Raw genomic sequence first — 24,142 nt, 5'->3', positions numbered from 1 at the left:
ATGTGAGTTGAGCAGAGAATACAGTAAATCCAGTTAATTCGGGGGATGGTAACCATGCTGTTCCAACTCCAGAATCTTGGAAACTGTGGCTTTCTTCTGCTACCTGATAGTATCTAGTGAAAAGCTGAACAATTTTGCTTCTTGGGGAACATTATTCATAAGTGTAGTCTTTTCATCCTTTTGTTCTGTTTTGTTTGAGAGAGAGAGATTAAAGCAATATATCTTGAAAGGTGAGGTAACCTCTCCTCATGTGATTATTAAAACAGGGCTTTTCAACCAGTGGTACAGGTACCATCTGTGGTACTTGGGCACCTGACAGGTGGTACGTGACCATCCTAGAAAAGTGGTAGCGGGGGAGGGGAATGAGCTGAACTGGTGGCAGCACCACACAAGCCTGAGCGAGAGATGACTGGAGCTGCAGGGCTGTCAGAGCTCAGTGGAAGAGCCAGGATCAGCACCAGGCTCCAGCTGAAGCTCAGTGCCGATCCTTGCGCTTCTGTTGAGCCCAGAAGAAGCGCCAATCAGCTGGAATGTTGCAGCATCTCCAGGGTCTTGTGATTTACATTCAGATGCTTGGCAACTGATTCATACTGATGACGGTCGCAGTGTCCCAGGGTCATGTGAAGTGACCAAAACCTGCTGCAACCACCGAGCAGAGGGGGGGAATAAAAACCAAGCACCCCACCCCCCACCCCTGCTGCCAATCCTCAACAGAAATGCTCACAACAATGAAAACCTCGGACAGGAGGAAGAGCGCCGCCGGGCAGGCGGGCAGGTGTCTTGCTCGGCTGTGGCTTGGGGGGCACTTTTTTCAGTGCCACTGTAACTTAGAACAGTCACTAAGCGAACTGTTGTAAGTTGAGGACTACCTGCACTTCATCACTTTTTTACTTTTTTTTTTGGTCATCAAATTTTTGACACCTTGCTAGGCGACTGGTGGTACTCGGATGTTGCCGTATCCTAAAAGTGGTACAATGGGTGAAAAGGTTGAAAAGCACTGTATTAAAACACTAGTTTTGTTAGATAAATTAAGTGGAAATAGAAAGAGACCATCCTAAAGTCACTCAGAGAACTCCACGTTTGGGTAGATATGTGAATCTGGGTCACTCAATAGAAATTGCACATTACATCTTACATATATACTCTAGAATACAGCACAGCCACAATTGTTTGTATCACATCACAAAAGTGGATTAAATCCTTTCACGTTTTTGTAAGAATTGGACATAATCATGCCAGGATGACATACTTGCGTTATGCCAAGTGCTTCTGTTCAAAATACATGCATCAAGACCTGGTATATATTTAGTAAAATGAACTTTAACATTACAGTTGCCGTCTTCAGTTTTACATTTGCTGTGATTTCCACAGGATCTACTTAAAGGCATGAAGACAATGCAAGATTCTCTATCTGTCCTGCACGAACTAGGGGAACAGCTGAAGCAGCAAGTGGATTCTTCTGCAGCAGCAGCTATCCAGTCTGGCCAACTCTTACTAAATCAGAATTTAGCTTCTTTAGAGCAGGGACTCAACAGACAGCAGTCAATATTACAGGTAAGAGAAATTTTCCTTAATTGAGCCTTGGTGGAGCAGTGGGCTAATGCCTCCTTAAGTAACACCAGCTGCCTGCAATTAGTGCAGGTTCGCATCCCACCAGGCTCAAGGTTGACTCAGCCTTCCATCCTTCCGTGGTAGGTAAAATGAGGACCCAGATTGTTGGGGGCAATAAGCTGACTTTGTAATAATGCCGCTTGGAGTTTGTGTGAAAGCTCTAATAAGCAGGCATATACATAGAATGAAGGCTATTGCTAAGCACATTGATTGTGCTTAGATTGTAAGCCGCCCTGAGTTTTCGGAGAAGGGCGGGATATAAATGGGATTAAAAAAAATGTCAAGGAAAATAGCCTCTTATTGTACTTGCAACTAGTCACATGTCTATAATTTATGTGCTGTCAGAATATCATACTTAGGGCATAATAACACAAGCAATCAGTTTGGGGAAAAGAACAGCTCTCCTCAAAAGAACCTCTTTATTCAGACGCTTACCGTATGGAGAACTAGTGCAGGGAAAGCGCCCCAGAGGGAGACCAGAGCTGCGATATAAGGATATCTGCAAGAGGGATCTAAAGGCCTTGGGAATTGGACATTAACAGCTGGGAAACCTTGACCTCTGATCGCTCAGCTTGGAGGCTAAAGATGCAGCATGGCCTTCTCCAATTTGAAGAGACACTTGCGCGGCAGGCTGAGGCACAGAGGCAGTCCCGGAAACAGTGAAATCTGGGGGCTGGACAGGGGACAGATTGTACCTGCCCTCAGTGTGGAAGGGACTGCCACTCTCGAATTGGCCTTTTTAGCCACACCAGATGCTGCTTTAGGACCTCTTTCCAGAGCACGATACCATAGTCTCTCGAGACTGAAGGATGCCAATGAATGATGATGACTGTATTTGAGAACTATTATATACAGATTGACTTTTCTTGTTCTTCTGTCATTAAGTTGTGTCCGACTCTTCATGACCCCATGGACCACAGCATACCAGGCCCCCCTGTCCTCTACTGTCTCCCTGAGTCTGCCCAAACCCACATCCACTGTGTCAGTGACACTGTCTAACCATCTCATCCCCTTCTGCCATCCCCTTCTCCTTTTGCCTTCACTCTTTCCCAGCACCAGGGTCTTTTCTGATGAGTCCTCATTTGGTGGGCAAAATATTTGAGCTTCAGCTTCAGTATTTGTCTTTCCAAAGGACAGTCAGGGTTGATTTCCTTTATACAGCCTGTTAGTTTAGCATTTCTTTACGCTCCTATATTAACACATTTGAGGTAGATATGTGAATCTGAGTCGCTCAATGGAAATTGCATATTATATCTTACATAGGTACTCTAAAATACAACAGAGCCCCAATTATTTGTATCACATCACAAAGGGGAATTAAATCCTTTCAGGTTTTTGTAAGAATTGGACATAATCATGCTAGGATGACATTGTTGTTGTTAGTTGCGAAGTCGTGTCCGACCCATCGCGACCCTATGGACAACGTTCCTTCAGGCCTTCCTGTCCTCTACCATCTTCTGGAGTCCATTTAAGCTCACTCCTACTGCTTCAGTGACTCCATCCAGCCACCTCATTCTCTGTCGTCCCCTTCTTCTATTGCCCTCAATCTTTCCCAGCATTAGGCTCTTCTCCAGTGAGTCCTTCCTTCTCATTAGGTGGCCAAAGTATTTGAGTTTTAGCTTCAGGATCTGGCCTTCTAAAGAGCAGTCAGGGTTGATCTCCTCTAGGACTGACCGGTTTGATCGCCTTGCAGTCCAAGGAACTCGCAGGAGTCTTCTCCAGCACCACAGTTCAAAGGCTTCAATTCTTTGGCGCTCAGCCTTTCTTATGGTCCAGCTTTCACTGCCATACATTGCAACTGGGAAGACCATAGCCTTGACTATACGCACTTTTGTTGACAGGGTGATGTCTCTGCTTTTTAGTGTGCTGTCTAGATTTGCCATTGCTTTCCTCCCAAGGAGCAAGCGTCTTTTAATTTCTTGGCTACAGTCCCCATCTGCAGTGATCTTGGAGCCCAGGAAAATAAAATCTGTCACTACCTCCATTTCTTCCCCATCTATTTGCCAGGAATTGAGAGGGCCGGATGCCATGATCTTGGTTTTCTTAATGTTTAGTTTCAACCCAAGTTTTGCACTCTCCTTCTTCACTCGCAACAAGAGGCTCTTTAGTTCCTCTTCACTTTCTGCCATTAGAGTGGTATCATCTGCATATCTTAGGTTGTTGATGTTTCTTCCGGCAATCTTAATTCCAACTTTTGATTCATCTAGCCCTGCCTTTCTCATGATGTGCTCTGCATATAAGTTAAATAGGCAAGGCGACAGTATACAGCCTTGCCGGACTCCTTTCCCAATTTTGAACCAATCAGTGGTTCCGTGTCCAGTTCTCACTGTTGCTTCTTGGCCCGCATATAGGTTTCTCAAGAGACAAATAAGATGGTCTGGTATGCCCATCTCTTTAAGGACTTGCCAGAGTTTGTTATGATCCACACAATCAAAGGCTTTAGCATAGTCAATGAAGCAGAAGTAGATGTTTTTCTGGAACTCCCTAGCTTTCTCCATGATCCAGCGTATGTTGGCAATTTGATCTCTAGTTCCTCTGCCTCTTCGAAATCCTGCCTGTACTTCTGGTAGTTCTCGATCCACATACTGCTGGAGTCTAGCTTGTAAAATTTTAAGCATAACTTTACTAGCATGAGAAATGAGTGCAATGGTGCGATAGTTTGAACATTCTTTGGCACTGCCTTTCTTTGGAATTGGAATGTAAACTGATCTTTTCCAATCCTGTGGCCACTGTTGAGTTTTCCAAATTTGCTGGCAAATTGAGTGTAGCACTTTTACTGCATCGTCTTTTAAGATTTTGAATAGCTCAGCTGGAATACTGTCACCTCCACTAGCTTTGTTGTTGCTCAGCTTTTCTAAGGCCCACTTCACTTCACATTCTAGGATGTCTGGCTCGAGGTCAGTGACCACCTCATTGTAATTATCAGGGACGTTAAGCTCATTCTTGTATAGTTCTTCTGTGTAATTTTGCCACCTCTTCTTAATCTCTTCCGCCTCTGTTAGGTCCCTGCCATTTTGGTCCTTTATCATGCCCATTTTTGCATGAAATGTTCCTTTCATCTCTCCAATCTTCTTGAAAAGATCTCTGGTCCTCCCTATTCTATTGTTTTCTTCTATTTCTTTGCACTGTTCATTTAAGAAGGCATTCTTATCTCTTCTAGCTAGTCTCTGGAATTCTGCATTCAATTTGGCGTATCTTTCTTTTTCTCCCTTGCCTTTCGCTTCCCTCCTTTCCTCAGCTATTTGCAAAGCTTCCTCAGACAGCCATTTTGCTTTCTTGCATTTCCTTTTCTTTGGGATGGTTTTGGTTGCTACCTCTTGTACAATGTTGCGAACCTCTGTCCATAGTTCTTCAGGCACTCTGTCTATCAGATCTAATTCCTTAAATCTATTTGTCACCTCTACTGTATATTGAACAGGGATATGATTTAATTCATACCTGACTGGCCTAGCGCTTTTCCCTACTTTCTTTAATTTAAGCCTAAACTTTGCAACAAGAAGCTCATGGTCTGAGCCACAGTCAGCTCCTGGTCTTGTTTTTACTGACTGTATAGAGCTTCTCCATCTTTGGCTGCAGAGCATATAGTCAATCTGATTTCTGTGTTGACCGTCTGGTGATGTCCATGTGTAAAGCCGTCTCTTGGGTTGTTGGAAAAGAGTGTTTGCTATGACCATCGTATTCTCTTGACAAAATTCTATCAGCCTGTACCCTGCTTCATTTTGTACTCCAAGGCCAAACTTGCCTGTTATTCCAGTTATCTTTTGGCTTCCTACTTTAGCATTCCAATCCCCCATGATGATAAGGACATCATTTTTGGGTGTTAGTTCTATAAGGTGCTGTAGGGCTTCATAGAACCGGTCAATTTCATCGTCTTCAGCACCGGTGGTTGGGGCATAGACTTGGACTACTGTGATATTGAATGGTTTGCCTTGGATTCGAACTGAGATCATTCTGTCATTTTGAGGATTGTATCCCAGTATTGATTTTCCTACTCTTTTATTGACTATGAAGGCTACTCCATTTCTTCTGAGGGATTCTTGCCCGCAGTAGTATACCTGATGGTCATCTGAATTAAATTCACCCATTCCTGTCCATTTTAGTTCGCTGATACCTAAGATGTCGATGTTTAGTCTTGTCATCTCTTGTTTGACCACGTCCAGCTTTCCTTGATTCATGGATCTTACATTCCACGTTCCTATGGAGAAAAAATCTTTACAGCATCGGACTTTCCTTTCACCACCAGACATATCCACAGCTGAGCGTCCTTTCGGCTTTGGCCCAGTCGCTTCATTCTTTCTGGCGCTACTAGTACTAGCCCTCTGCTCTTCCCCAGTAGCACATTGGACGCCTTCCGACCTGAGGGGCTCATCTTCCAGCGTCATATCGTTTTGCCTTTTGGTACTGTCCATAGGGTTTTCATGGCAAAGATACTGGAGTGGTTTGCCATTTCCTTCTCCAGTGGATCACGTTTTGTCAGAACTCTCTGCTATGACCTTTCCATCTTGGGTGGCCCTGCACGGCATAGCTCATAGCTTCATTGAATTACGCAAGCCCCTTCGCCACGACAAGGCAGTAATCCATGAAGGGGAGCAGTAATCCATGAAGGGGAGGATGACATACTTGCGTTTAAATCTTAGCATTTCACTTTTTTTCCTAAAGCAAACAACCTATAAATAAATGTTTTCATTCATTTGGCAACAGAGCTTTTGGTGTACAATTTGAATTATGACCTTAAACAGCATATGGGTACAACTTTACTTAAAATTGATTATTCCAGCTTCGTATCATTTAAACACCACTTTTTTAAAAATTTAGAAATATAATGTTCCTCTTTTATATTGGATTTCATGCCATTCTAGCATGAAAAAAAAATTACCTGCATTAATGAGTCTCCCCACTTTTAAACATTTAAGGCAGGAGTTCAAGATTACCAGACCTTTAATCACAGTCTGGCAGGACTGGAGCAGTGGACAAAGCATGCGGGAGAGATGCTGAAAACGCAAGATCCAAGCCACTCATCGGACTCATCCCTCATTCGGAACAGAATGGAAGAGCTTAAAGTGAGTTTTTGAAAATGCTTTTTTTTTAACTTTCAGAATGTATTTTATTTATTGTTATTGTGTACCTTTTTATTTATAAAAGCACGGGGGGGGGGGAGAACCTGAATTGAAAGTGAGAACTACATATTTGAAAATAATCAAGAACGGTAGATTAAAAGAACGAATGAGATTAAGTAATTAGGTAAAATAGGTTCATATCAAGGAAGATAGAATAAAGTGTTCTTATGTATGTATATAAACAGCCATCAGCTATTTAACCTGTATGTACGTATTCTCATAGAATAACAGGTTCTGTTACAATGAGCAGTGCTGGGTTCCTCAACAGAGTGTCTCACAGATGTTTGCAGTGCTACTTTTTCCCCAGCAATTCCCAGTAATCATAACATCGAAGCCTTATTAGCACAGTTAAGAGCCCAAAACTTTTTTAGGGTGTATTCCAAGAAATAGCCTCACGTTTGTTGCACTGAACTCCTTGGAGAGAGATCAGATGTGTTATTAACCCAAATTTACATTAACATTCTGTCTCTGTAGGTGTAAATAATATCAGGTACTTTAATCAACCTTCTTAAAAGATTTTAAAGATTTTCTTTCAAAAAGAAAAGTTGTTATTTTTTTCTCCTAAACCGAACTTCACTTGTGAGTTACTGAGATTAATAGTTACAATATGGGTAACTGAATAAGCTGAAAATAAAATATATTTTATCATTGTAAGATAAAGCATCTAAAATTGTACTCTAGTATAAAATAAATGTTTTGCAATAAGGTACTCAGATTACAAATAGGGCAATTAAAACTATTAAGAAACCTTGTTTCCTGTCACTTTATAGTGCCAGATGCTAAAATTCAGCAGCATGGCACCAGATTTGGATCGTCTAAATGAACTGGGGTATAGGTTGCCCCTGAATGATAAAGAAATCAAAAGGATGCAAAATCTGAATAGATGCTGGTCATTGATTTCTTCACAAACTACTGAAAGATTCAGGTATGTCAGATATTTACAAAACAGTGTAATTTACACAGATTGGAGTTTTAGTAAAGCAGAGTTGTCAGACTAACGGTTCTAATCCTAATGTTCAGACTAATTTTAGAATTGCATAAGGTTCGGAAAGATATAAAAATTTACTTCATTCTGTTATATGCTTTCAAGCAAGACTCTTTCTACTATGGCTCAAAAAAGCTCCAGAAGTAAAATTAAGAATATATTAAGTCTAATTTGCCAGAATTTTATGAAAATCTAAATTAATCTACTCCACTGGCTGAAAGGTTGTTTGTGTGCACCTACTTTTCAAAAGCCAGTTGGCCTTCCCAAGGCAATTAGATGACACAAGCAAAACAAATTAGATATAAAATGTCAGAAAACTCAAACAAAAGACTAGTGTCCCTGGAAAAAATTTCATTCAGGAGATAGATGCTGGGGTCTTATTTATAGAATCATCTCTTCAAGCAAGAAGCCAAAAGGATGTTTCATGATTCTTCAGATTCAGATCTCATTAAAATTGGTTGCTGCCTGTTTTCTTGGCCTTAATTGATACTCTTTGACCTATGGATCACTAATAATAAAAAATCATTGCCACAGAGGAAAATTACATGTAACAGAATAAGTCGGTCAGGGTGTGAACATTATAGTGAGAGACAACGTTATGATGTATACTTTTTGCTTCACACATGCTGATTAGCTGCAGGAAACCCCATTCCTTGAGCTGTCAAATATTTTATCAATTTATTTGATATGCATATGTGAGGAATGAAGAATTAGTCCCTTTGACCCAGGTTTTGCTTACAGTGCCTTTAAATCTACTTTCTCTTATGTGAAAAGAACTCCAGTGAAAAATAAACAGCCCTAACCTTTTCGATCTGCTCCTTCTAATTACATCACCATGTTCCTGCTGTGCCTTTAAACAAAGAAAAAAAGAAAAAGGGATCTTTGTCACAAATGGATTGTCTAGTCCAGGGGTGTCAAACTCACAATGTCACGTGATGTGTTGCGACGTATCGTGACTTTTTTTCCATTGACAGCAATGGGGTGGGTGCGGTTTTGGCATGACGCATCCGGCCCATGAGCTGGCAGTTTGACACCCCCGGCCTGGTCTAGTCTGTACACTCTACTGTGGTTTCTTTTAAAAGATTTTACTGGAAAAACCACAGTTAGGTGCAAAGCCTAAGACAAACAAACTGCATTGTGGCTTAACATAATGCATGAGCCTAAACAAAGGGAGAGAGAAAGAAAAAGCTGATAAAATTTAAGGTTTATAGAAGTAACAGATTAAAATGGGTGTTTGATTATTACTGTCTTTTTAATTTCTCCACAGAGAACTCTTAATAATCTATTATTAAAACAGAGTGTGCTTAGAAAAATAAAAGTGCTTCTGAACGCTTTTTCTTTAGGAATTAAAATTTTAAATGAAACAAATAGGTTCACTAACTTAAAATTAAAGAAATTGGAATCCCCAAATGTTTGTGCTTATATCCAGTTTGTTTTCTTTATTTCCTTTTTCATCAACATATTTTTAAAAAATCCAAGATGAAGTCAGTAATGTTGTGTAGGTCAGATTTTATTTCTTTTTTTTAAAAAAATATCATAAGTTCATTTTTCAGACTGAGATGTACATTGAATCCCTCTTTATATTCCCGCAGTAAGCTACAGTCCTTCATGCTGCAGCAACAAACTTTCCTAGAAAAATGTGAGACTTGGATGGAGTTCTTGGTTCAAACTGAGCAGAAACTGGCTGCAGAAATTTCAGGAAACTACCAGATTCTTTTAGAACAGCAGAGGGCACACGAGGCAAGTTATAATGACAGAATTTTTGAACTACAGTTATCAACTTCTGCATTTATTGTCAGTGAACTGGAACTGTACTAATAAGGATTGATTTGTTCAAACATATTTTTATCTCTGTTCATGATCACAGAGCATGACATATGGATTATATAGCAGATGGACAGACACCAACATCAGATGGTATAAAGCACATCTGTGGCTGTAGAGATGGCCTTTTTTGAGATCCATTAGTTGTGAGATCAAATGCAACACCAATAATAGTAGGCTAGATATGCAGGAAATAACCCTGTAAAAATCAGTATCTTGTTCAAAACTAAAAAAAAAATACTTCCCTCACCTGTAAAAAGGGGGAAAGTAAATTACTGCTTCAGTCTGGTATGAATGTAAACAACTAGAAGAGATTAATGGAGAGTTTCAGTCTGTAAAAGAGTTAGACTTAGCCCACAGTCACCGATTCATATATCAGGGCTAAGAGGCAGCTGTTCGTCCATGAAATTGATTTTATAATACAGGTGAAACTCGAAAAATTAGAATATTGTGCAAAAGTTCATTTATTTCAGTAATGCAACTTAAAAGGGGAAACTAATATATGAGATAGACTCATTACATGCAAAGCAAGATAGTTCAAGCCGTGATTTGTCATAATTGTGATGATTATGGCGTACAGCTCATGAAAACCCCAAATCCACAATCTCAGAAAATTAGAATATTTTGAAAAGGTGCAATATTCTAGGCTCAAAATGTCCCACTCTAATCAGCTAATTAAGCCATAACATCTGCAAAGGGTTCCTGAGCCTTTAAATGGTCTCTCAGTCTGGTTCAGTAGGAATCACAATCATGGGGAAGACTGCTGACCTGACAGTTGTGCAGAAAACCATCATTGACACCCTCCATAAGGAGGGAAAGCCTCAAAAGATAATTGCAAAAGAAGTTGGATGTTCCCCAAGTGCTATATCAAAGCACATTAATAGAAAGTTATGTGGAAGGGAAAAGTGTGGAAGAAAAAGGTGCACAAGCAGCAGGGATGACTGCAGCCTGGAGAGGATTGTCAGGAAAAGGCCATTCAAAAGTGTTGGGGACTTTCACAATGAGTGGACTGAGGCTGGAGTCAGTGCATCAAGAGCCACCATACACAGACGGATCCTGGACATGGGCTTCAAATGTCATATTCCTCTTGTCAAGCCGCTCCTGAACAACAAACAACGTCAGAAGCGTCTTACCTGGGCTAAAGAAAAACAGACCTGGTCTGTTGCTCAGTGGTCCAAAGTCCAGCTTTGCATCTCATTTGAAAACCAAGGACCCAGAGTCTGGAGGAAGAATGGAGAGGCACACACGGCAAGATGCTTGAAGTCCAGTGTGAAGTTTCCACAGTCTGTGTTGATTTGGGGAGCCATGTCATCTGCTGGTGTTGGTCCACTGTGCTTCATTAAGTCCAGGGTCAACGCAGCCGTCTACCAGGAGATTTTGGAGCACTTCATGCTTCCTTCTGCAGATGAGCTTTATGGGGATGCTGACTTCATTTTCCAGCAGGACTTGGCACCTGCCCACACTGCCAAAAGCACCAAAACCTGGTTCAATGACCGTGGGATTACTGTGCTTGATTGGCCAGCAAACTCACCTGACCTGAACCTCATAGAGAATCTATGGGGCATTGCCAAGAGAAAGATGAGAGACATGAGACCGAACAATGCAGAAGAGCTGAAGGCCACCATTGAAGCATCCTGGTCTTCCATAACACCTCAGCAGGGCCACAGGCTGATAGCTTCCATGCCACGCCACATTGAGGCAGTAATTGCTGCAAATGGGGCCCAAACCAAGTACTGAGTACATATGCATGCTTATACTTTTCAGAGGTCCAATAATGTTCTATGTACACTCTTTGTTTTATTGATTGCATGTAATATTCTAATTTTCTGAGATTGTGGATTTGGGGTTTTCATGAGCTGTACGCCATAATCATCACAATTATGACAAATCACGACTTGAACTATCTTGCTTTGCATGTAATGAGTCTATCTCATATATTAGTTTCCCCTTTTAAGTTGCATTACTGAAATAAATGAACTTTTGCACGATATTCTAATTTTTTGAGTTTCACCTGTAGAATACTTAAGACTTTTCAGTAGAATTGAGCAACATTTAGCTAAACAGATGAACTGCAAAACGTAAGATAGCATGATCTAAAACTAAGTTGGGAGGTTCTGTAATTAATTGAATACAAGAATTCCCCTAATTTGAGAAGATTAAATTTGGTTTCATTTTTGGATAATAAAAATAAGTCAGTAGACTCCAAAGGCTGGACATCAGACACATTCTGACATTCATCTGAACATGTGGAAGCTTGACAAAAAAAGAAAAGAATAGGGGCCATTCACAGGCAGAAAGAGGCTATCATTGTAAATACATTAGCTTTCTCTATCTGGATTTTTATCTGCCATAGCTCCCTTACAAGAAATAAACAAGAGGTTTTAGACAGCATGTGTGAAATATATCTATGAATGTTCAGCCTTGTAGAAAATTGGAAAAAATATATTGTTCATAAATTACAAGCTTTTTTCCCTTTGGTGTTATTACTTGATTTTTTTTCTGAAAGTGTAAACAATTTTATGTCTTCAACCTGATAAAGAAAAATGGGAAATATTACATAGTTGGAAATTACGCATTTGCATCTGTATTACGTAAGTGTCATATTTTCAAGATAAAATTTAATATGAATATAGTCAGTGATACAAAAGCCATTGAAATGGACCACTTTAATTCATTTCTTTATTGGTATTAGGTTTTTAAAACAATACTGTAGACCAAATTAACCTATAATTAGCTATTTTGCTTTTAAAAAAATGTCTATGTCATATTTAATAACTTATCCATCTAAAAATACCATACAACCTACGTATATTAGAAAGGTTAAACTTTTGTTTTGGAGTCAGACCTCGTTTTGTTTAGCTCATTTGGAATTCACTTTTAAAACCTTTTCGTTCTTTAGCTTTTCCAAGCAGAGATGTTTAGTCGCCAACAGATTTTACATTCTATCATCATGGATGGCCAAAACCTTCTTGAGCAAGGGCAGGTAGATGACAGGTAAGAATGTGTATTGTAAAAAATTCAGATTTTCCAACTGTTGCATGTTGGAAAGCTTTGCCTTTTTATGTAATATGCATTTGCTTCCCCGAAGCTATTGGCACATTATAATGATGGATTACTACTATTTGTGAGATTGTATTTTACACGACTGCTATCACTAATAATACACTTGCTTTCTATTACATATTCTGCCTGCTCACCTCCAATAAATATTGATTTTAGCGATAATTGTGGTTCCTTGTTGCCCTTATTTTGTACGTAAGAATTTAGATTAGCAATACTGTTTTCCGTGCGGGGGGGGGGGGAAATGTAACTATGGCAAACCTTCCTTCTGACTATTATAAAGTTAATTTTAGAAGTTCTCAAATGGAGTATGTCAAAGGCAAATGGATCCTACAATACAATAACAGAAATAAATTTATCCGAATTCTTAGCCAAGTTGTGCTTTTCCTTTTTTTAGGGATGAATTTAATTTGAAACTGGCATTGCTCAGTAATCAGTGGCAAGCGGTAATTCGTAGAGCCCAGCAGAGAAGGGGCATCATTGACAGTCAGATTCGTCAGTGGCAACGATACAGAGGAATGGCAGAGAAACTGCGCAAGTGGTTGATGGAAGTGACTTGTCAATCAGCAAGTGGGCTGGGCAGTGTTCCTATCCCACTGCAGAGAGCTAGAGCCCTGTTGGATGAAATGCAGGTAACTATTAGCAGACCATTTTAAATCTAACTAGATTCTGGTATCGCTTAATGCAGATAAGGACCAGTTCTGTGGAGAAAGGTTTTTCTGTGGACCAGAGAGGGTGTGGTTTTGTGTGATGCCTGCATCCACGGATGGGACTTTGCTTGTTTGTGCGGATGGGTTGCAGGCATGCCGCAGCCCAGTTCCGGTCCATGGACCGGGGTGGGGTTGGGGTTGGGGACTCCTGGCATAATAGAACGAGTTTTTGAAACTTCTGAGCCATGTTCTGTGCTGCTGGGTCTAGCTTTAAAGAGGTAACTAGTTACCTCTTATTCTCATTATTTGAAAACAGTCCTCCATGTTGCTGGACATGTTAGAGAGATGAGTCAGAAAATAAAGAGAAGATACTGCGGAAATTACAAAAAATAAAAATGTACGGTAGAGTTCATTAAATAGGACAGGAAGAAAAGAAAGGAAACAAACAAAAGAGGCAAAATACAGCACAGCAAGAGCTGATGAAATACTTGCTGCAAAGTTTCATTATACCATCTGCTTTTCATGCAGAAGTGTTTATAATTGAAATGTTTAAAAATCCTCCTTGGAGGAAAAGCACTCATCCAGTAGGATACTACTGGCTGACGTATCTGACAATTTTGTAACATCAGAGTGATGTGTCTGGAATGTCTTTGGTCTTCCCAGCTCATAGAGAAAGTGCTCCTTCGCCAACAAGGTAGCTACATTTTAACAGTGGAAGGTGGAAAACAGCTACTACTCTGTGCTGATGGTGAGACAGAAGGATCTCTACAGAAGGAACTTACAGAAATCCAAGAGGGCTGGAAGTTAGCAAACCTCAGACTTGAACAACAGAAAAAGCAACTCACCTTACTATTAAAAGTATGTTCATTTTAATTGATCTTTAAAAATCAAATTAAGGCTACTCCTCTCAAAGGCTGAATTGCCAGGACATTGACCTTGTTTACTTTTGCTGCATATTGCATGTAAATAGATAAAATTCTTGGATTGATTTTGTGCGATCTTATATGTCTAATAACAATAATAATAGTAATAAAAAATTTGGAAGGGACCTTGGAGGTCTTTCCTGCTCAGGCAAGAAAGCCTAAACCATTTCAGACAAATGGCTGTCCAGTCTCTTCTTAAAAGCTTCCGGTGTTGGAGCATTCACAGCTTCTGGAGGCAGGTTGTTCCACTGATTAATTGTTCTAACTGTCAGGAACTTTCTCCTTAGTTCTAAGTTGCTTCTCTCTTTGGTTAGTTTCCATCCGTTGCTTCTTGTCCTGCCTTCAGGTGCTTTAGACAATAGCTGGACTCTTTGTGGCAGCCCCTGATTGCCTATGGTAGGGGTAGGCAAGCTTGGCTCTTTTATGACTTGTGGACAGAAATCTGGGAGTTGAAGTCCACAAGTCATAAAAGAGCCAAGGTTGCCTATTCCTGGCCTATGGCAACGTTCCCTAATCTAGTGGCTTTTGAATATGTTGGTCTACAAGAAAGATTCAGAAAGATCTAGATGTGGAAGGTTGACCTGTGGCACTACAAATCATGCTATCTGTATAGTGTTTGTGTTCCTTTGGCATAAAGAACAACAACTTTATTGTCACTTTGAATGGACACCAATCGGCATACATAAAAATGAAATTTCGTTGCATACAGCTCTCAAAGGGTCACCACTTCCAATATACACTCCTTGTTCATGGCCAGCTCAAGTCTCAGAACGTCCATTTTAGTCTCTAGGGAGCGAATGATGGCAAACAGGACAGATGAGTTGTCTGTGTCATTACTATGATTTTTCAACCTCATCCTAGAACTCATACTTAAAAATTAGGCTACAGAAGCCAGGTTTATGTAGGAATATATTCTGCATAATAGATCCTTATATTTTATTATTTATTGTTACTATTACTTTTACAATACAGTGCACGTTACAGTACATTAAGGTACATTAATGTAAAATACAGATAGTCTTCAGGTATAACAATTCATTTAGTGACTGTTCAAAGTTATAACAGCACTGAAAAAATGACTTATGACCTTTTTTCACACTTAGGACCATTGCAGCATCCCCAGGGTCATGCAATTACCTTTTGCAATCTTCTGACAAGGAAAGTCAATGGGGAAGCCAGATTGACTTAACAACTGTGGCAAGAAATGTTGTAAAATGGGACAAAATTCACTTAACCAGTGTCTCATTTAGCAATAGAAATTTTGGGCTCAATTGTGGTCGTACGTCGAGGACTACTTGTAGCGTACATGAAGTCCTGCCCTTAAAAACATTTTTTCTACAATCTTTGCTTTAATTTGTTAGTTCAAGCAATTTATAATCCAGAAAATAGAATGTGTCAGGTAGTTTACAAGGCAAGAAATTAAAATATGGAAAGCAAGGAATTTCAGAGTATAGAAACAGTGCCTCATATAAATTAGAGATATTTCGAGGGGCAGGAATTAACATTTGGGCTCATAAGGAAGAAAGAAGTGTTGTTATTTGTTATTGATATGATGATGATGATGATATTTCCCTTTTATTTGGGCAGTAATAAGTGCAGTAGAGTTATAAACAAGTAGAACAGATTGATGCAATCTTTACCATTATTATGTGTGTTAATTCATGCCCTCTCAATATAGGAAATACTTTGAACCTTCAGAATATTTTTTGCAAAAAAATTTTTATATAATTGACAGTCCTGACTCATTTGGACACTATATGTAGTGTACATCCATTGTTTCAGCCGCTGTTCAAAGTTACAGGAGTGCTGAAAAAATAGACTTATAACTGGTCCTCAAAGTTCTGGCCATTGCAGCATCCTTGTGGTCATGTGATCATGATCTTGGTGTGTGGGTGCCCAGTTCACATACTGGAAGTGACCGATGCAGTGAGCCACGTCGTAGGATCCACATTTGTGACCTTCCTTGCCAGCTTCCCACAAGCAAACTCAGTGGAAAAGCTGGCAAGGAACTTTGCAAGTCAGCCCAGTCCTCCATACTATCCCTGCCCAAAGCACCCCTTTACCGACCCTTCCAAACCCTTGGCTAGCTCTCCCATAGCCCCAGCAGCCCTCACACAGGCTCCCTCAGCCTGCCACCAAATTCCCTTCTACAGCGGCACCTGTCTGCCCCCCATGCTCCTCATCTGGGACCTCTTCTTCCCTCTTAATGATCCATGAGTCCAGGAGCTAGAACAACAGCTCGGACTTCTGAGCTTGTGATCATTAAGTAGTGTTTGCACATGACATGTGCTTTATGACTGCATTGCTTAGTAACTGCTATCCCAGTTTCAATTGCTGTCATAACCCAAGAGGTACGTGCACATGCATGCATGCATGAATGAATGAATGAATGAATGCTTAGACAGCAATGAACAAAAAAACATCTCCTGATGAATGTGAAGTCACATAATCCTTATTTGCAAAACAAACCAGTTTTCAGAGACCAGCTATTTGGTTTTGGGGATCAATTTGACAAAATGATTCTTTTCATTGATTATTGATGAAACAGAAACATTATTTTCAAAAAAAGAGATACAATAGATAATACTGGAATAAAATTACCAATTTCAGAAAAAGATATACAGAGGTTTGAAACAAAGTACCTTTTTGATACGAGTATGCATATGTGTGTGCATGCATAACGTTGCTGTTTTGGGGGATAGAATTATATCTTTACTGACGCTTATTGCTACAGAAATATAAATTCAAAACAATTTCAGATAAATTGGAATTGTTCAAAATACGTTTTTTTATAAATTTAATGGAAGCGGGAAGTCTTTAAAGTGCCATATTGCAAACATGGTAAGAAAACAGAATGAAATGGGATTTTGAAATCTTAAGCAGTTGTTTAGATGTGTACTTTTTTTTTAATACCGAAATAAATCATTGGATTGTAGTGAGTATTTAAGAGCTCTCATTTCTGTACTTATCTGTTTATTATAGGAAATCCAAAATACTGTGATTGATGCCCTAATAAACTATTCTTGTGATTAAAGTTGTCAGTTACAATATTTGATTGCATTAGATTCAATTTTTCCCTTGCCTTTATGCCGTTTACTTTTCTTTCTTTCTTTTAAAACAAGTTTTATTGATTTTTTTAATATTTACATATATATGTATTTGTGAAACAATATGGTGGTTGGGTAGTTAAAATAAAAAATAACTAGTTGTAAATAGTTCAGGTTACATCAACAGAGATGCCCTCTCTACTTCCCTTAGTTATTACATAGTCAGAATAGGCAAGTTAATACATTTCTAGTTGTAACCTAGTCAATCCACAAAACTTAAAATATATTTTCAGTAATACATATCAATATTCTGTTTTTAAATTTTATCTAATTGCAATAGGATATTCTAGAGTGGCCTATAGTATATAGGAAAAAGCTTAATTTTTGGGTAACCCACAATTCCCTATTTCAATAAAGTTTAATTCTAGTCAAAATCTTAAAAGATGATGCAGTAAAAGTGCTACACTCAATTTGCCAGCAAATTTGGAAAACTCAACAGTGGCCACAGGATTGGAAAAGATCAGTTTACATTCCAATTCCAAAGAAAGGCAGTGCCAAAGAATGTTCAAACTATCGCACCATTGCACTCATTTCTCATGCTAGTAAAGTCATGCTCAAAATCCTACAAGCTAGACTTCAGCAGTATGTGGATCGAGAACTACCAGAAGTACAGGCAGGATTTCGAAGAGGCAGAGGAACTAGAGATCAAATTGCCAACATACGCTGGATCATGGAGAAAGCTAGGGAGTTCCAGAAAAACATCTACTTCTGCTTCATTGACTATGCTAAAGCCTTTGATTGTGTGGATCATAACAAACTGTGGCAAGTTCTTAAAGAGATGGGAATACCAGAACATCTTATTTGTCTCTTGAGAAACCTATATGCGGGTCAAGAAGCAACAGTGAGAACTGGACACGGAACCACTGATTGGTTCAAAATTGGGAAAGGAGTCCGGCAAGGCTGTATACTGTCGCCCTGCCTATTTAACTTATATGCAGAGCACATCATGAGAAAGGCAGGGCTAGATGAATCAAAAGTTGGAATTAAGATTGCCGGAAGAAATATCAACAACCTAAGATACGCAGATGATACCACTCTAATGGCAGAAAGTGAAGAAGAACTAAAGAGCCTCTTGTTGCAGGTGAAGAAGGAGAGTGCAAAACTTGGGTTGAAACTTAACATTAAGAAAACCAAGATCATGGCATCTGGCCCTCTCAATTCCTGGCAAATAGATGGGGAAGAAATGGAGGTAGTGGAAGATTTTATTTTCCTGGGCTCCAAGATCACTGCAGATGGGGACTGTAGCCAAGAAATTAAAAGACGCATGCTCCTGGGGAGGAAAGCCATGGCAAATCTAGACAGCATACTAAAAAGCAGAGACATCACCCTATCAACAAAAGTGCGTATAGTCAAGGCTATGGTCTTCCCAGTTGCAATGTATGGCAGTGAAAGTTGGACCATAAGAAAGGCTGAGCGCCAAAGAATTGAGGCCTTTGAACTGTGGTGCTGGAGAAGACTCCTGCGAGTCCCTTGAACTGCAAGGCGATCAAACCGGTTAGTCCTAGAGGAGATCAATCCTGACTGCTCTTTAGAAGGCCAGATCCTGAAGCTAAAACTCAAGTACTTTGGCCACCTAATGAGAAGGAAGGACTCACTGGAGAAGAGCCTAATGCTGGGAAAGGTTGAGGGCAAGAGAAGAAGGGGACGACAGAGAATGAGGTGGCTGGATGGAGTCACTGAAGCAGTAGGCGTGAGCTTAAATGGACTCCAGAAGATGGTAGAGGACAGGAAGGCCTGGAGGAATGTTGTCCATAGGGTCGCGATGGGTCGGACACGACTTCGCAGCTAACAACAACAACAACAAATAATAATTCTTTTATCTACAAAACCTATATGGTTCATTACAAAGCATTCTTATGTTTTACCATTAAAGTCTAATTTTCATCTTAACAAATCACCAGTTATTAGAAATACGTTTTTTGCCTTAGCCATTCAACAATTATTAAAATACCATCTTTTATATATAAAATTCTAAATTCTATACTATGGTTCAAAAGTAACCACTGAATATTCTATAAGTCATCTTAACCATACATCAATTATTAAAATACTATCTTTTGATATGTCATTCCAAGTTACAGATCTAAAGTCTAAATGTAAAATCAGTTATATTTTTAGGGATTCCCCTTAATCCATAAAAGAGATATTTTTATAGTCTATCTTTAGGAATCCCAAAAAAGAAACAAGTTCAGTTTTTAAAAAAATAAATAAATAAATCTAACTCTTGCCTTCTTTTTGTGCCAATCTTGGCATCTTTAAAATCTCAGATGTATCTTTCTTTCTTCCTAAACCCCTTACTTGGATCCAGGGAGCGTATCCAAATGTCAGTTTTGTAAGGAAGATGTCCCCTTTGTAACCATTGTATTTTTGCTTTGATAATTTAGTTTTTGATGGTTGATATAATATAGTTGTCATTAAATCAGTCAGATCTTTTTGTTCTTCCAATTTTATCTGGGTTAGGTAGAAAGTAGTAGCTGGTATTATAATTGTCCTTTGATTAATTGAATTCTCAACATATTGTACTTGAAGGCCTTTAGTGTCTTCACTCTTGGTGTTGTTTTCTTCAGGTGCTGCTGCTTTTTGAGTTGCAAGTTTTGTAGTTGCCATTAAAGTTTGGACTTTAAGGTCTTCTATAGGTTGCTTTTGTTCTTTGAAATGTCCTATTTTAGTGTTAATTTCCACTTCTTCTATTTGATTTTTGGTTATCTTTTCCTCATTTAAAGTCAAAATTTGATTTGGTGGCTTTAAGTTGTAGGATTTTTGTTGCAATTTGGCTTTAATTTGCTCTGTCATTGCCAAGATCGTGTCCAGTATCAGTTTATAATCAAGTGGTGGGGTGTATTCATCCATTTTGTTGTTATTTGCAGTTAAATCTTCCATGGAGGCTGTTTTAATAATAGTCAAAGATTTTCCACCTCCTGAAGAATTGTATTCAGTGCCAGGTGTTCTCACCCTTATCTTAGTGTCAAGGACAGCTCTGTTATTCAGTGAGGAAATTTACTTGCTGTAACAGGTTTCGCCACAAGATGTCATCAGTAACATATAACATGCAATGTAAGAATTTTCTTTTCTTTTTCCAAATTAATATAGAACTTTTGTAGGATTAGTCCATTTTTTTCCTTAATTCACAGCTTAGAGAGAAGATAGGGTAGTGGATTCCCAGCAACAAATAGAAGTTTTTTAGTAAATACAGATGAAATAACTTAATTTCTATGCTGAATTAATTAAAGTTCTTTTATAGCTTTGAGGCTTTAAGATTTGTTCCCAAAATAGATATTCGCCGTTTTCTAAAAAAATGGGGAAAGAGATTTTCAAGAAAGTCCCACAGGAAGATGGTTAGGGAATAAGAAAGGTAAAAGCTCACCCAGGTCCTCCAGATTGCTTCTTAGTGCTAGGTAGTGCTTTGGCTTTCAGCAGGGAGCGGCTTAATGATCAGCCATCTTTATGGCCGGTCTCTTCTCCTTTGGGCCAAAGGAGATGATTCCGGATTCCAGCGGAGGGCTGCTACCCTTCCGTGATTGCAGGAAAGTCCTCCTCTCAGTAATCACTCCTCCAGGGTGATTTTTGACCCTTTTCAGGGTCCTCCAAACAAGAAAGAAACAGATGGCAGGAAGCAGGCTGTTTCTGCATGCCCGGAGGCGCCGCGCGCACAAACCGGAAGCCATGCCATTTACTTTTCTGATGGGAAATTCAAACAGTATTACTGTTCTGGTGAATTCAGGATCTGACTTTATAGAGTATTACAAAATACTAACTTACAAAGCTTATTTGGTCTTAGTCACTTGTGAATAGTCACTTTGCCTTCTACAGCCACAGATTCAATTTCTATATTGTCATGTTTTGATCAAATCTAATGTGTAATGTAATGGTTAAGATGTTATGATGACCCTCAGTCATCGAAGTTTGCTGAGTGACTTAGAACCACTCACTCTTTCTTGCCCTAACAAGATTCACTGAAAAATTACATGAAATGTGTACACTGCTTTGTGCTGCTAGAAGAAACATAAATAATTTGGACCCTAAATTGTTAGGTTTGAGAACCCATCTTCTCTGTTCTTCCTTTGCTTCAATTGAGAGACATTATATTTATGTCCCACCATTCAGGACTGGGAAAAATGTGAAAAAGGCATATCAGATTCCTTGGAGAAGCTAAAATCCTTGAAGCAGAAGCTTTCCCAACCATTGCCAGACCACCATGATGAGCTCCATGCAGAGCAGATTCGCTGCAAGGTACAGTACTAATGCGCAAAGCATCCTGACCCTAAAGAGGGGTATATAATGAATGCAACCAGGATAGATGATTTCCACTTAGTTGTATTATGTATGGAGCAACGGGTGACTTACAGACATTTTTTTTATTGAAGAAGTTGATTCTGTGATGCTTGGAATATTTTTTAAAAAGCTGAAGAATGAGGCCATTCTGTATTATATAATATACTGCAAACATATGCAGTTTAGCAGGGCCCTTAGAAAGAGGAAATTCTGATATTGTCCTAGTTGGAAGCAATTAAGAGTCACATTTGCATTTGAACCAGACCAAAACACCAAGTATTCTTTTTTAAAATAAGTCTGAAAACTTTTGTTCATCATAATTATTCATGTTGACTTTTTTAATTTTCTTTTTTGTTCTTCAGTACTGTGTATAATTATAATAAATAAATAAATAAATTACTTCTATGTACTTTAAAGAGTTTCTTTCTCCAAAATAGGAACTAGAGAGTGCTGCTGAGGGATGGACCAATGACCTTTCTCATTTGAACTTATTAAAGGAGACCCTGTCTGGTTTCATTACTGCAGAAGACATTTCGGTACTCAACGAGCGTATTGAATTGTTGCACAGACAGTGGGAAGAACTATGTCACCAGGTACAATAATATTGCCTGTGTGTGAAAAATAAACACTTTTCTTATTAGGCCAGTCCGATTTGTGCAGACTGCTGGGTGATTGCTGAGCTACAGCATAGTTTAATGTCTGAAACTTGGAGTTAAATATGATAAGCCTGGATTTGAATGCTTAATTAACTGTAGTAGTTAGAAATAGTTCTTTTTTTAACCTTCTTAGTTGTAAATTAGGATATATGTAATCAATACAGGATCAGAATGCCATTCCTACTCGATTATAGAATAATAATAAAAAAAATTAATGTCACAAGTAACAAGTCAACTGATAAAAAAAATTCCTATCTGCCAACTATCCCCACCCAAAAACATGCCCTAACAAATCCTGGTTTGTTTAATTAGCAGAGTAAAATATGCTTCCTAAGCATATGAGAAGATATGCTCTCCAACTTTCCACCCACTTGATTTCACCTTAAAAAGATTGAGACACTCCAGATAGATAGAGAGGTAGTAATAGAAAGGTAGATGCCCATGTTTGGTCGATGCCAAAATTCTAAGCAAGCAGATCAAGTCCTTACTCTTTATCTCTGCTAAGGTTGCTTTCTCTACCTGTAAATATTTAGCTGCTGCTTTGAAAGGTTGTTTCAGTTCAACAAAAGTGTAAATTACCCCTTGAAGCTGCTTCATGATGCTGTGTTATTCTACTGTACTCTGATCTGAGATTTCACCTAGTGTATTTGATTATGGAATCTTAGTGTTGGCTGGATTTTGGATCCAGAAGGACCAGTGTTGAAATGCAGCCGCGAGAGTTGTGTTGGGAGTCTCCCGATACTCCCATGTTACACCTCTGCTCCGTGAGCTGCATTGGTTACCAGTTGTCTTCCGGGTGAGATTCAAGGTACTAGTAATGGTGTTTAAAGCCCTACATGGCAGGGGTCCGGAGTACCTTAGGGAACACCTGCTGCCGGCATCAACCTCCCTTCGCCCTGTGCGTTCCCACAGAGAGGGCCTCCTCAGGGTGCCACCAATCAGAGAATGTCGATTGGTGGTCCCCAGGGGGAGATCCTTCTCTGTGGGCGCCCCAGAGCTATGGAATCAGTTACCGGTTGAGCTCCGGATGGCGGCCGATCTTCGCTCCTTTCGCCGCGATCTAAAAACATTCTTATTCGAACAAGCCGGCCTGGCCTGATGGGGGATTGGTGGGGTTTTTACTGTTGTTTTATTGCGGTTTTAATATTGTATTGACTGTTTTTTAGTGGGCATGTATTTAATCCTTTTTTTAATTTTTGTAATTTTGTATTTTTATTCTTGCCCTGTTCACCGCCCTGAGTCCTTCGGGAGAAGGGCGGTATAGAAATATTATTAAATAAATAAATAAATAAATTGTTCAGAAGATAGTAGATATATTTGAAGGTTCAAAACAAAACTAAGTCAATTAAAAGCAAAACATTTAAAAGAGGTGCAGGAGGAGCCCTAAGTTTCAGCTGCTCATAAACATAAAAAATGTCAAATCAGGTAAACATCCTGGATTTGTATTTTATGTTAAACAAATTTACCAGGAGTGGGCCCAATGACCCTACTGTCAACATTTTAGAGAATGAGAAATTAAACACTATTCCAGTTTTATACAGAATTGATTAAAATAAATAAGTTTAATTCCAGAGATCAATTGTAACATAAATCTAAAAAAAGACATCAGAGAAACTCTGCCCATAATGGCCCAACATGGGTGAATTCTGTCAATAATCCAGTTGAAGTTGCTGTAAGACTTGGAAATCTTATACCCCACATCTTAAGATCATTCATAGAAAAATTGAGCCATGTATCAGGAGAGAACAGCCATAAATATGATGCAAGATTACAGATTCCACTAAAATTACAAACCCATTCCTAGTTTGCATATTTTAATCAACTGTAACAGAAGACTTCCTGGGGCATACACATCAGTTGGCCCGCAATAAGATCAAGTAAAAATACGTTCAACAATCCATCTACATTTAGTAGATGCCAAACCATATAATAGGTGT

The 24,142-nt window shown here is 39.1% G+C and overlaps 1 protein-coding gene across 2 annotated transcripts in view; it reads left to right on the top strand.

Moving 5' to 3' along the window:
* The window catches only part of SYNE1 (spectrin repeat containing nuclear envelope protein 1), a gene marked incomplete at its 5' end in the record, with an annotated part of 342,823 nt that overhangs the window by 255,052 nt on the left and 63,629 nt on the right, over positions 1–24,142 (top strand). The window contains 9 exons of one of the 2 annotated variants that reach the window (XM_081315102.1): positions 1,372–1,554; positions 6,525–6,671; positions 7,499–7,653; positions 9,306–9,453; positions 12,437–12,531; positions 12,995–13,229; positions 13,911–14,105; positions 21,382–21,507; positions 21,987–22,142. In XM_081315102.1, the coding sequence (XP_081171228.1) occupies positions 1,372–1,554; positions 6,525–6,671; positions 7,499–7,653; positions 9,306–9,453; positions 12,437–12,531; positions 12,995–13,229; positions 13,911–14,105; positions 21,382–21,507; positions 21,987–22,142 (1,440 nt within the window). Of the gene's footprint in view, positions 1–1,371; positions 1,555–6,524; positions 6,672–7,498; positions 7,654–9,305; positions 9,454–12,436; positions 12,532–12,994; positions 13,230–13,910; positions 14,106–21,381; positions 21,508–21,986; positions 22,143–24,142 lie in introns of those variants that run through there. The other variant, XM_081315104.1, reaches the window with a different exon arrangement.

The sequence above is a fragment of the Vipera berus genome, assembly GCF_964194415.1.
Source record: "Vipera berus genome assembly, chromosome: 1".
NCBI lineage: Eukaryota > Metazoa > Chordata > Lepidosauria > Squamata > Viperidae > Vipera > Vipera berus.
The sequence above is the reverse complement of the archived record's forward strand: the minus strand, read 5'-3'. Positions and strand labels throughout refer to the sequence as shown.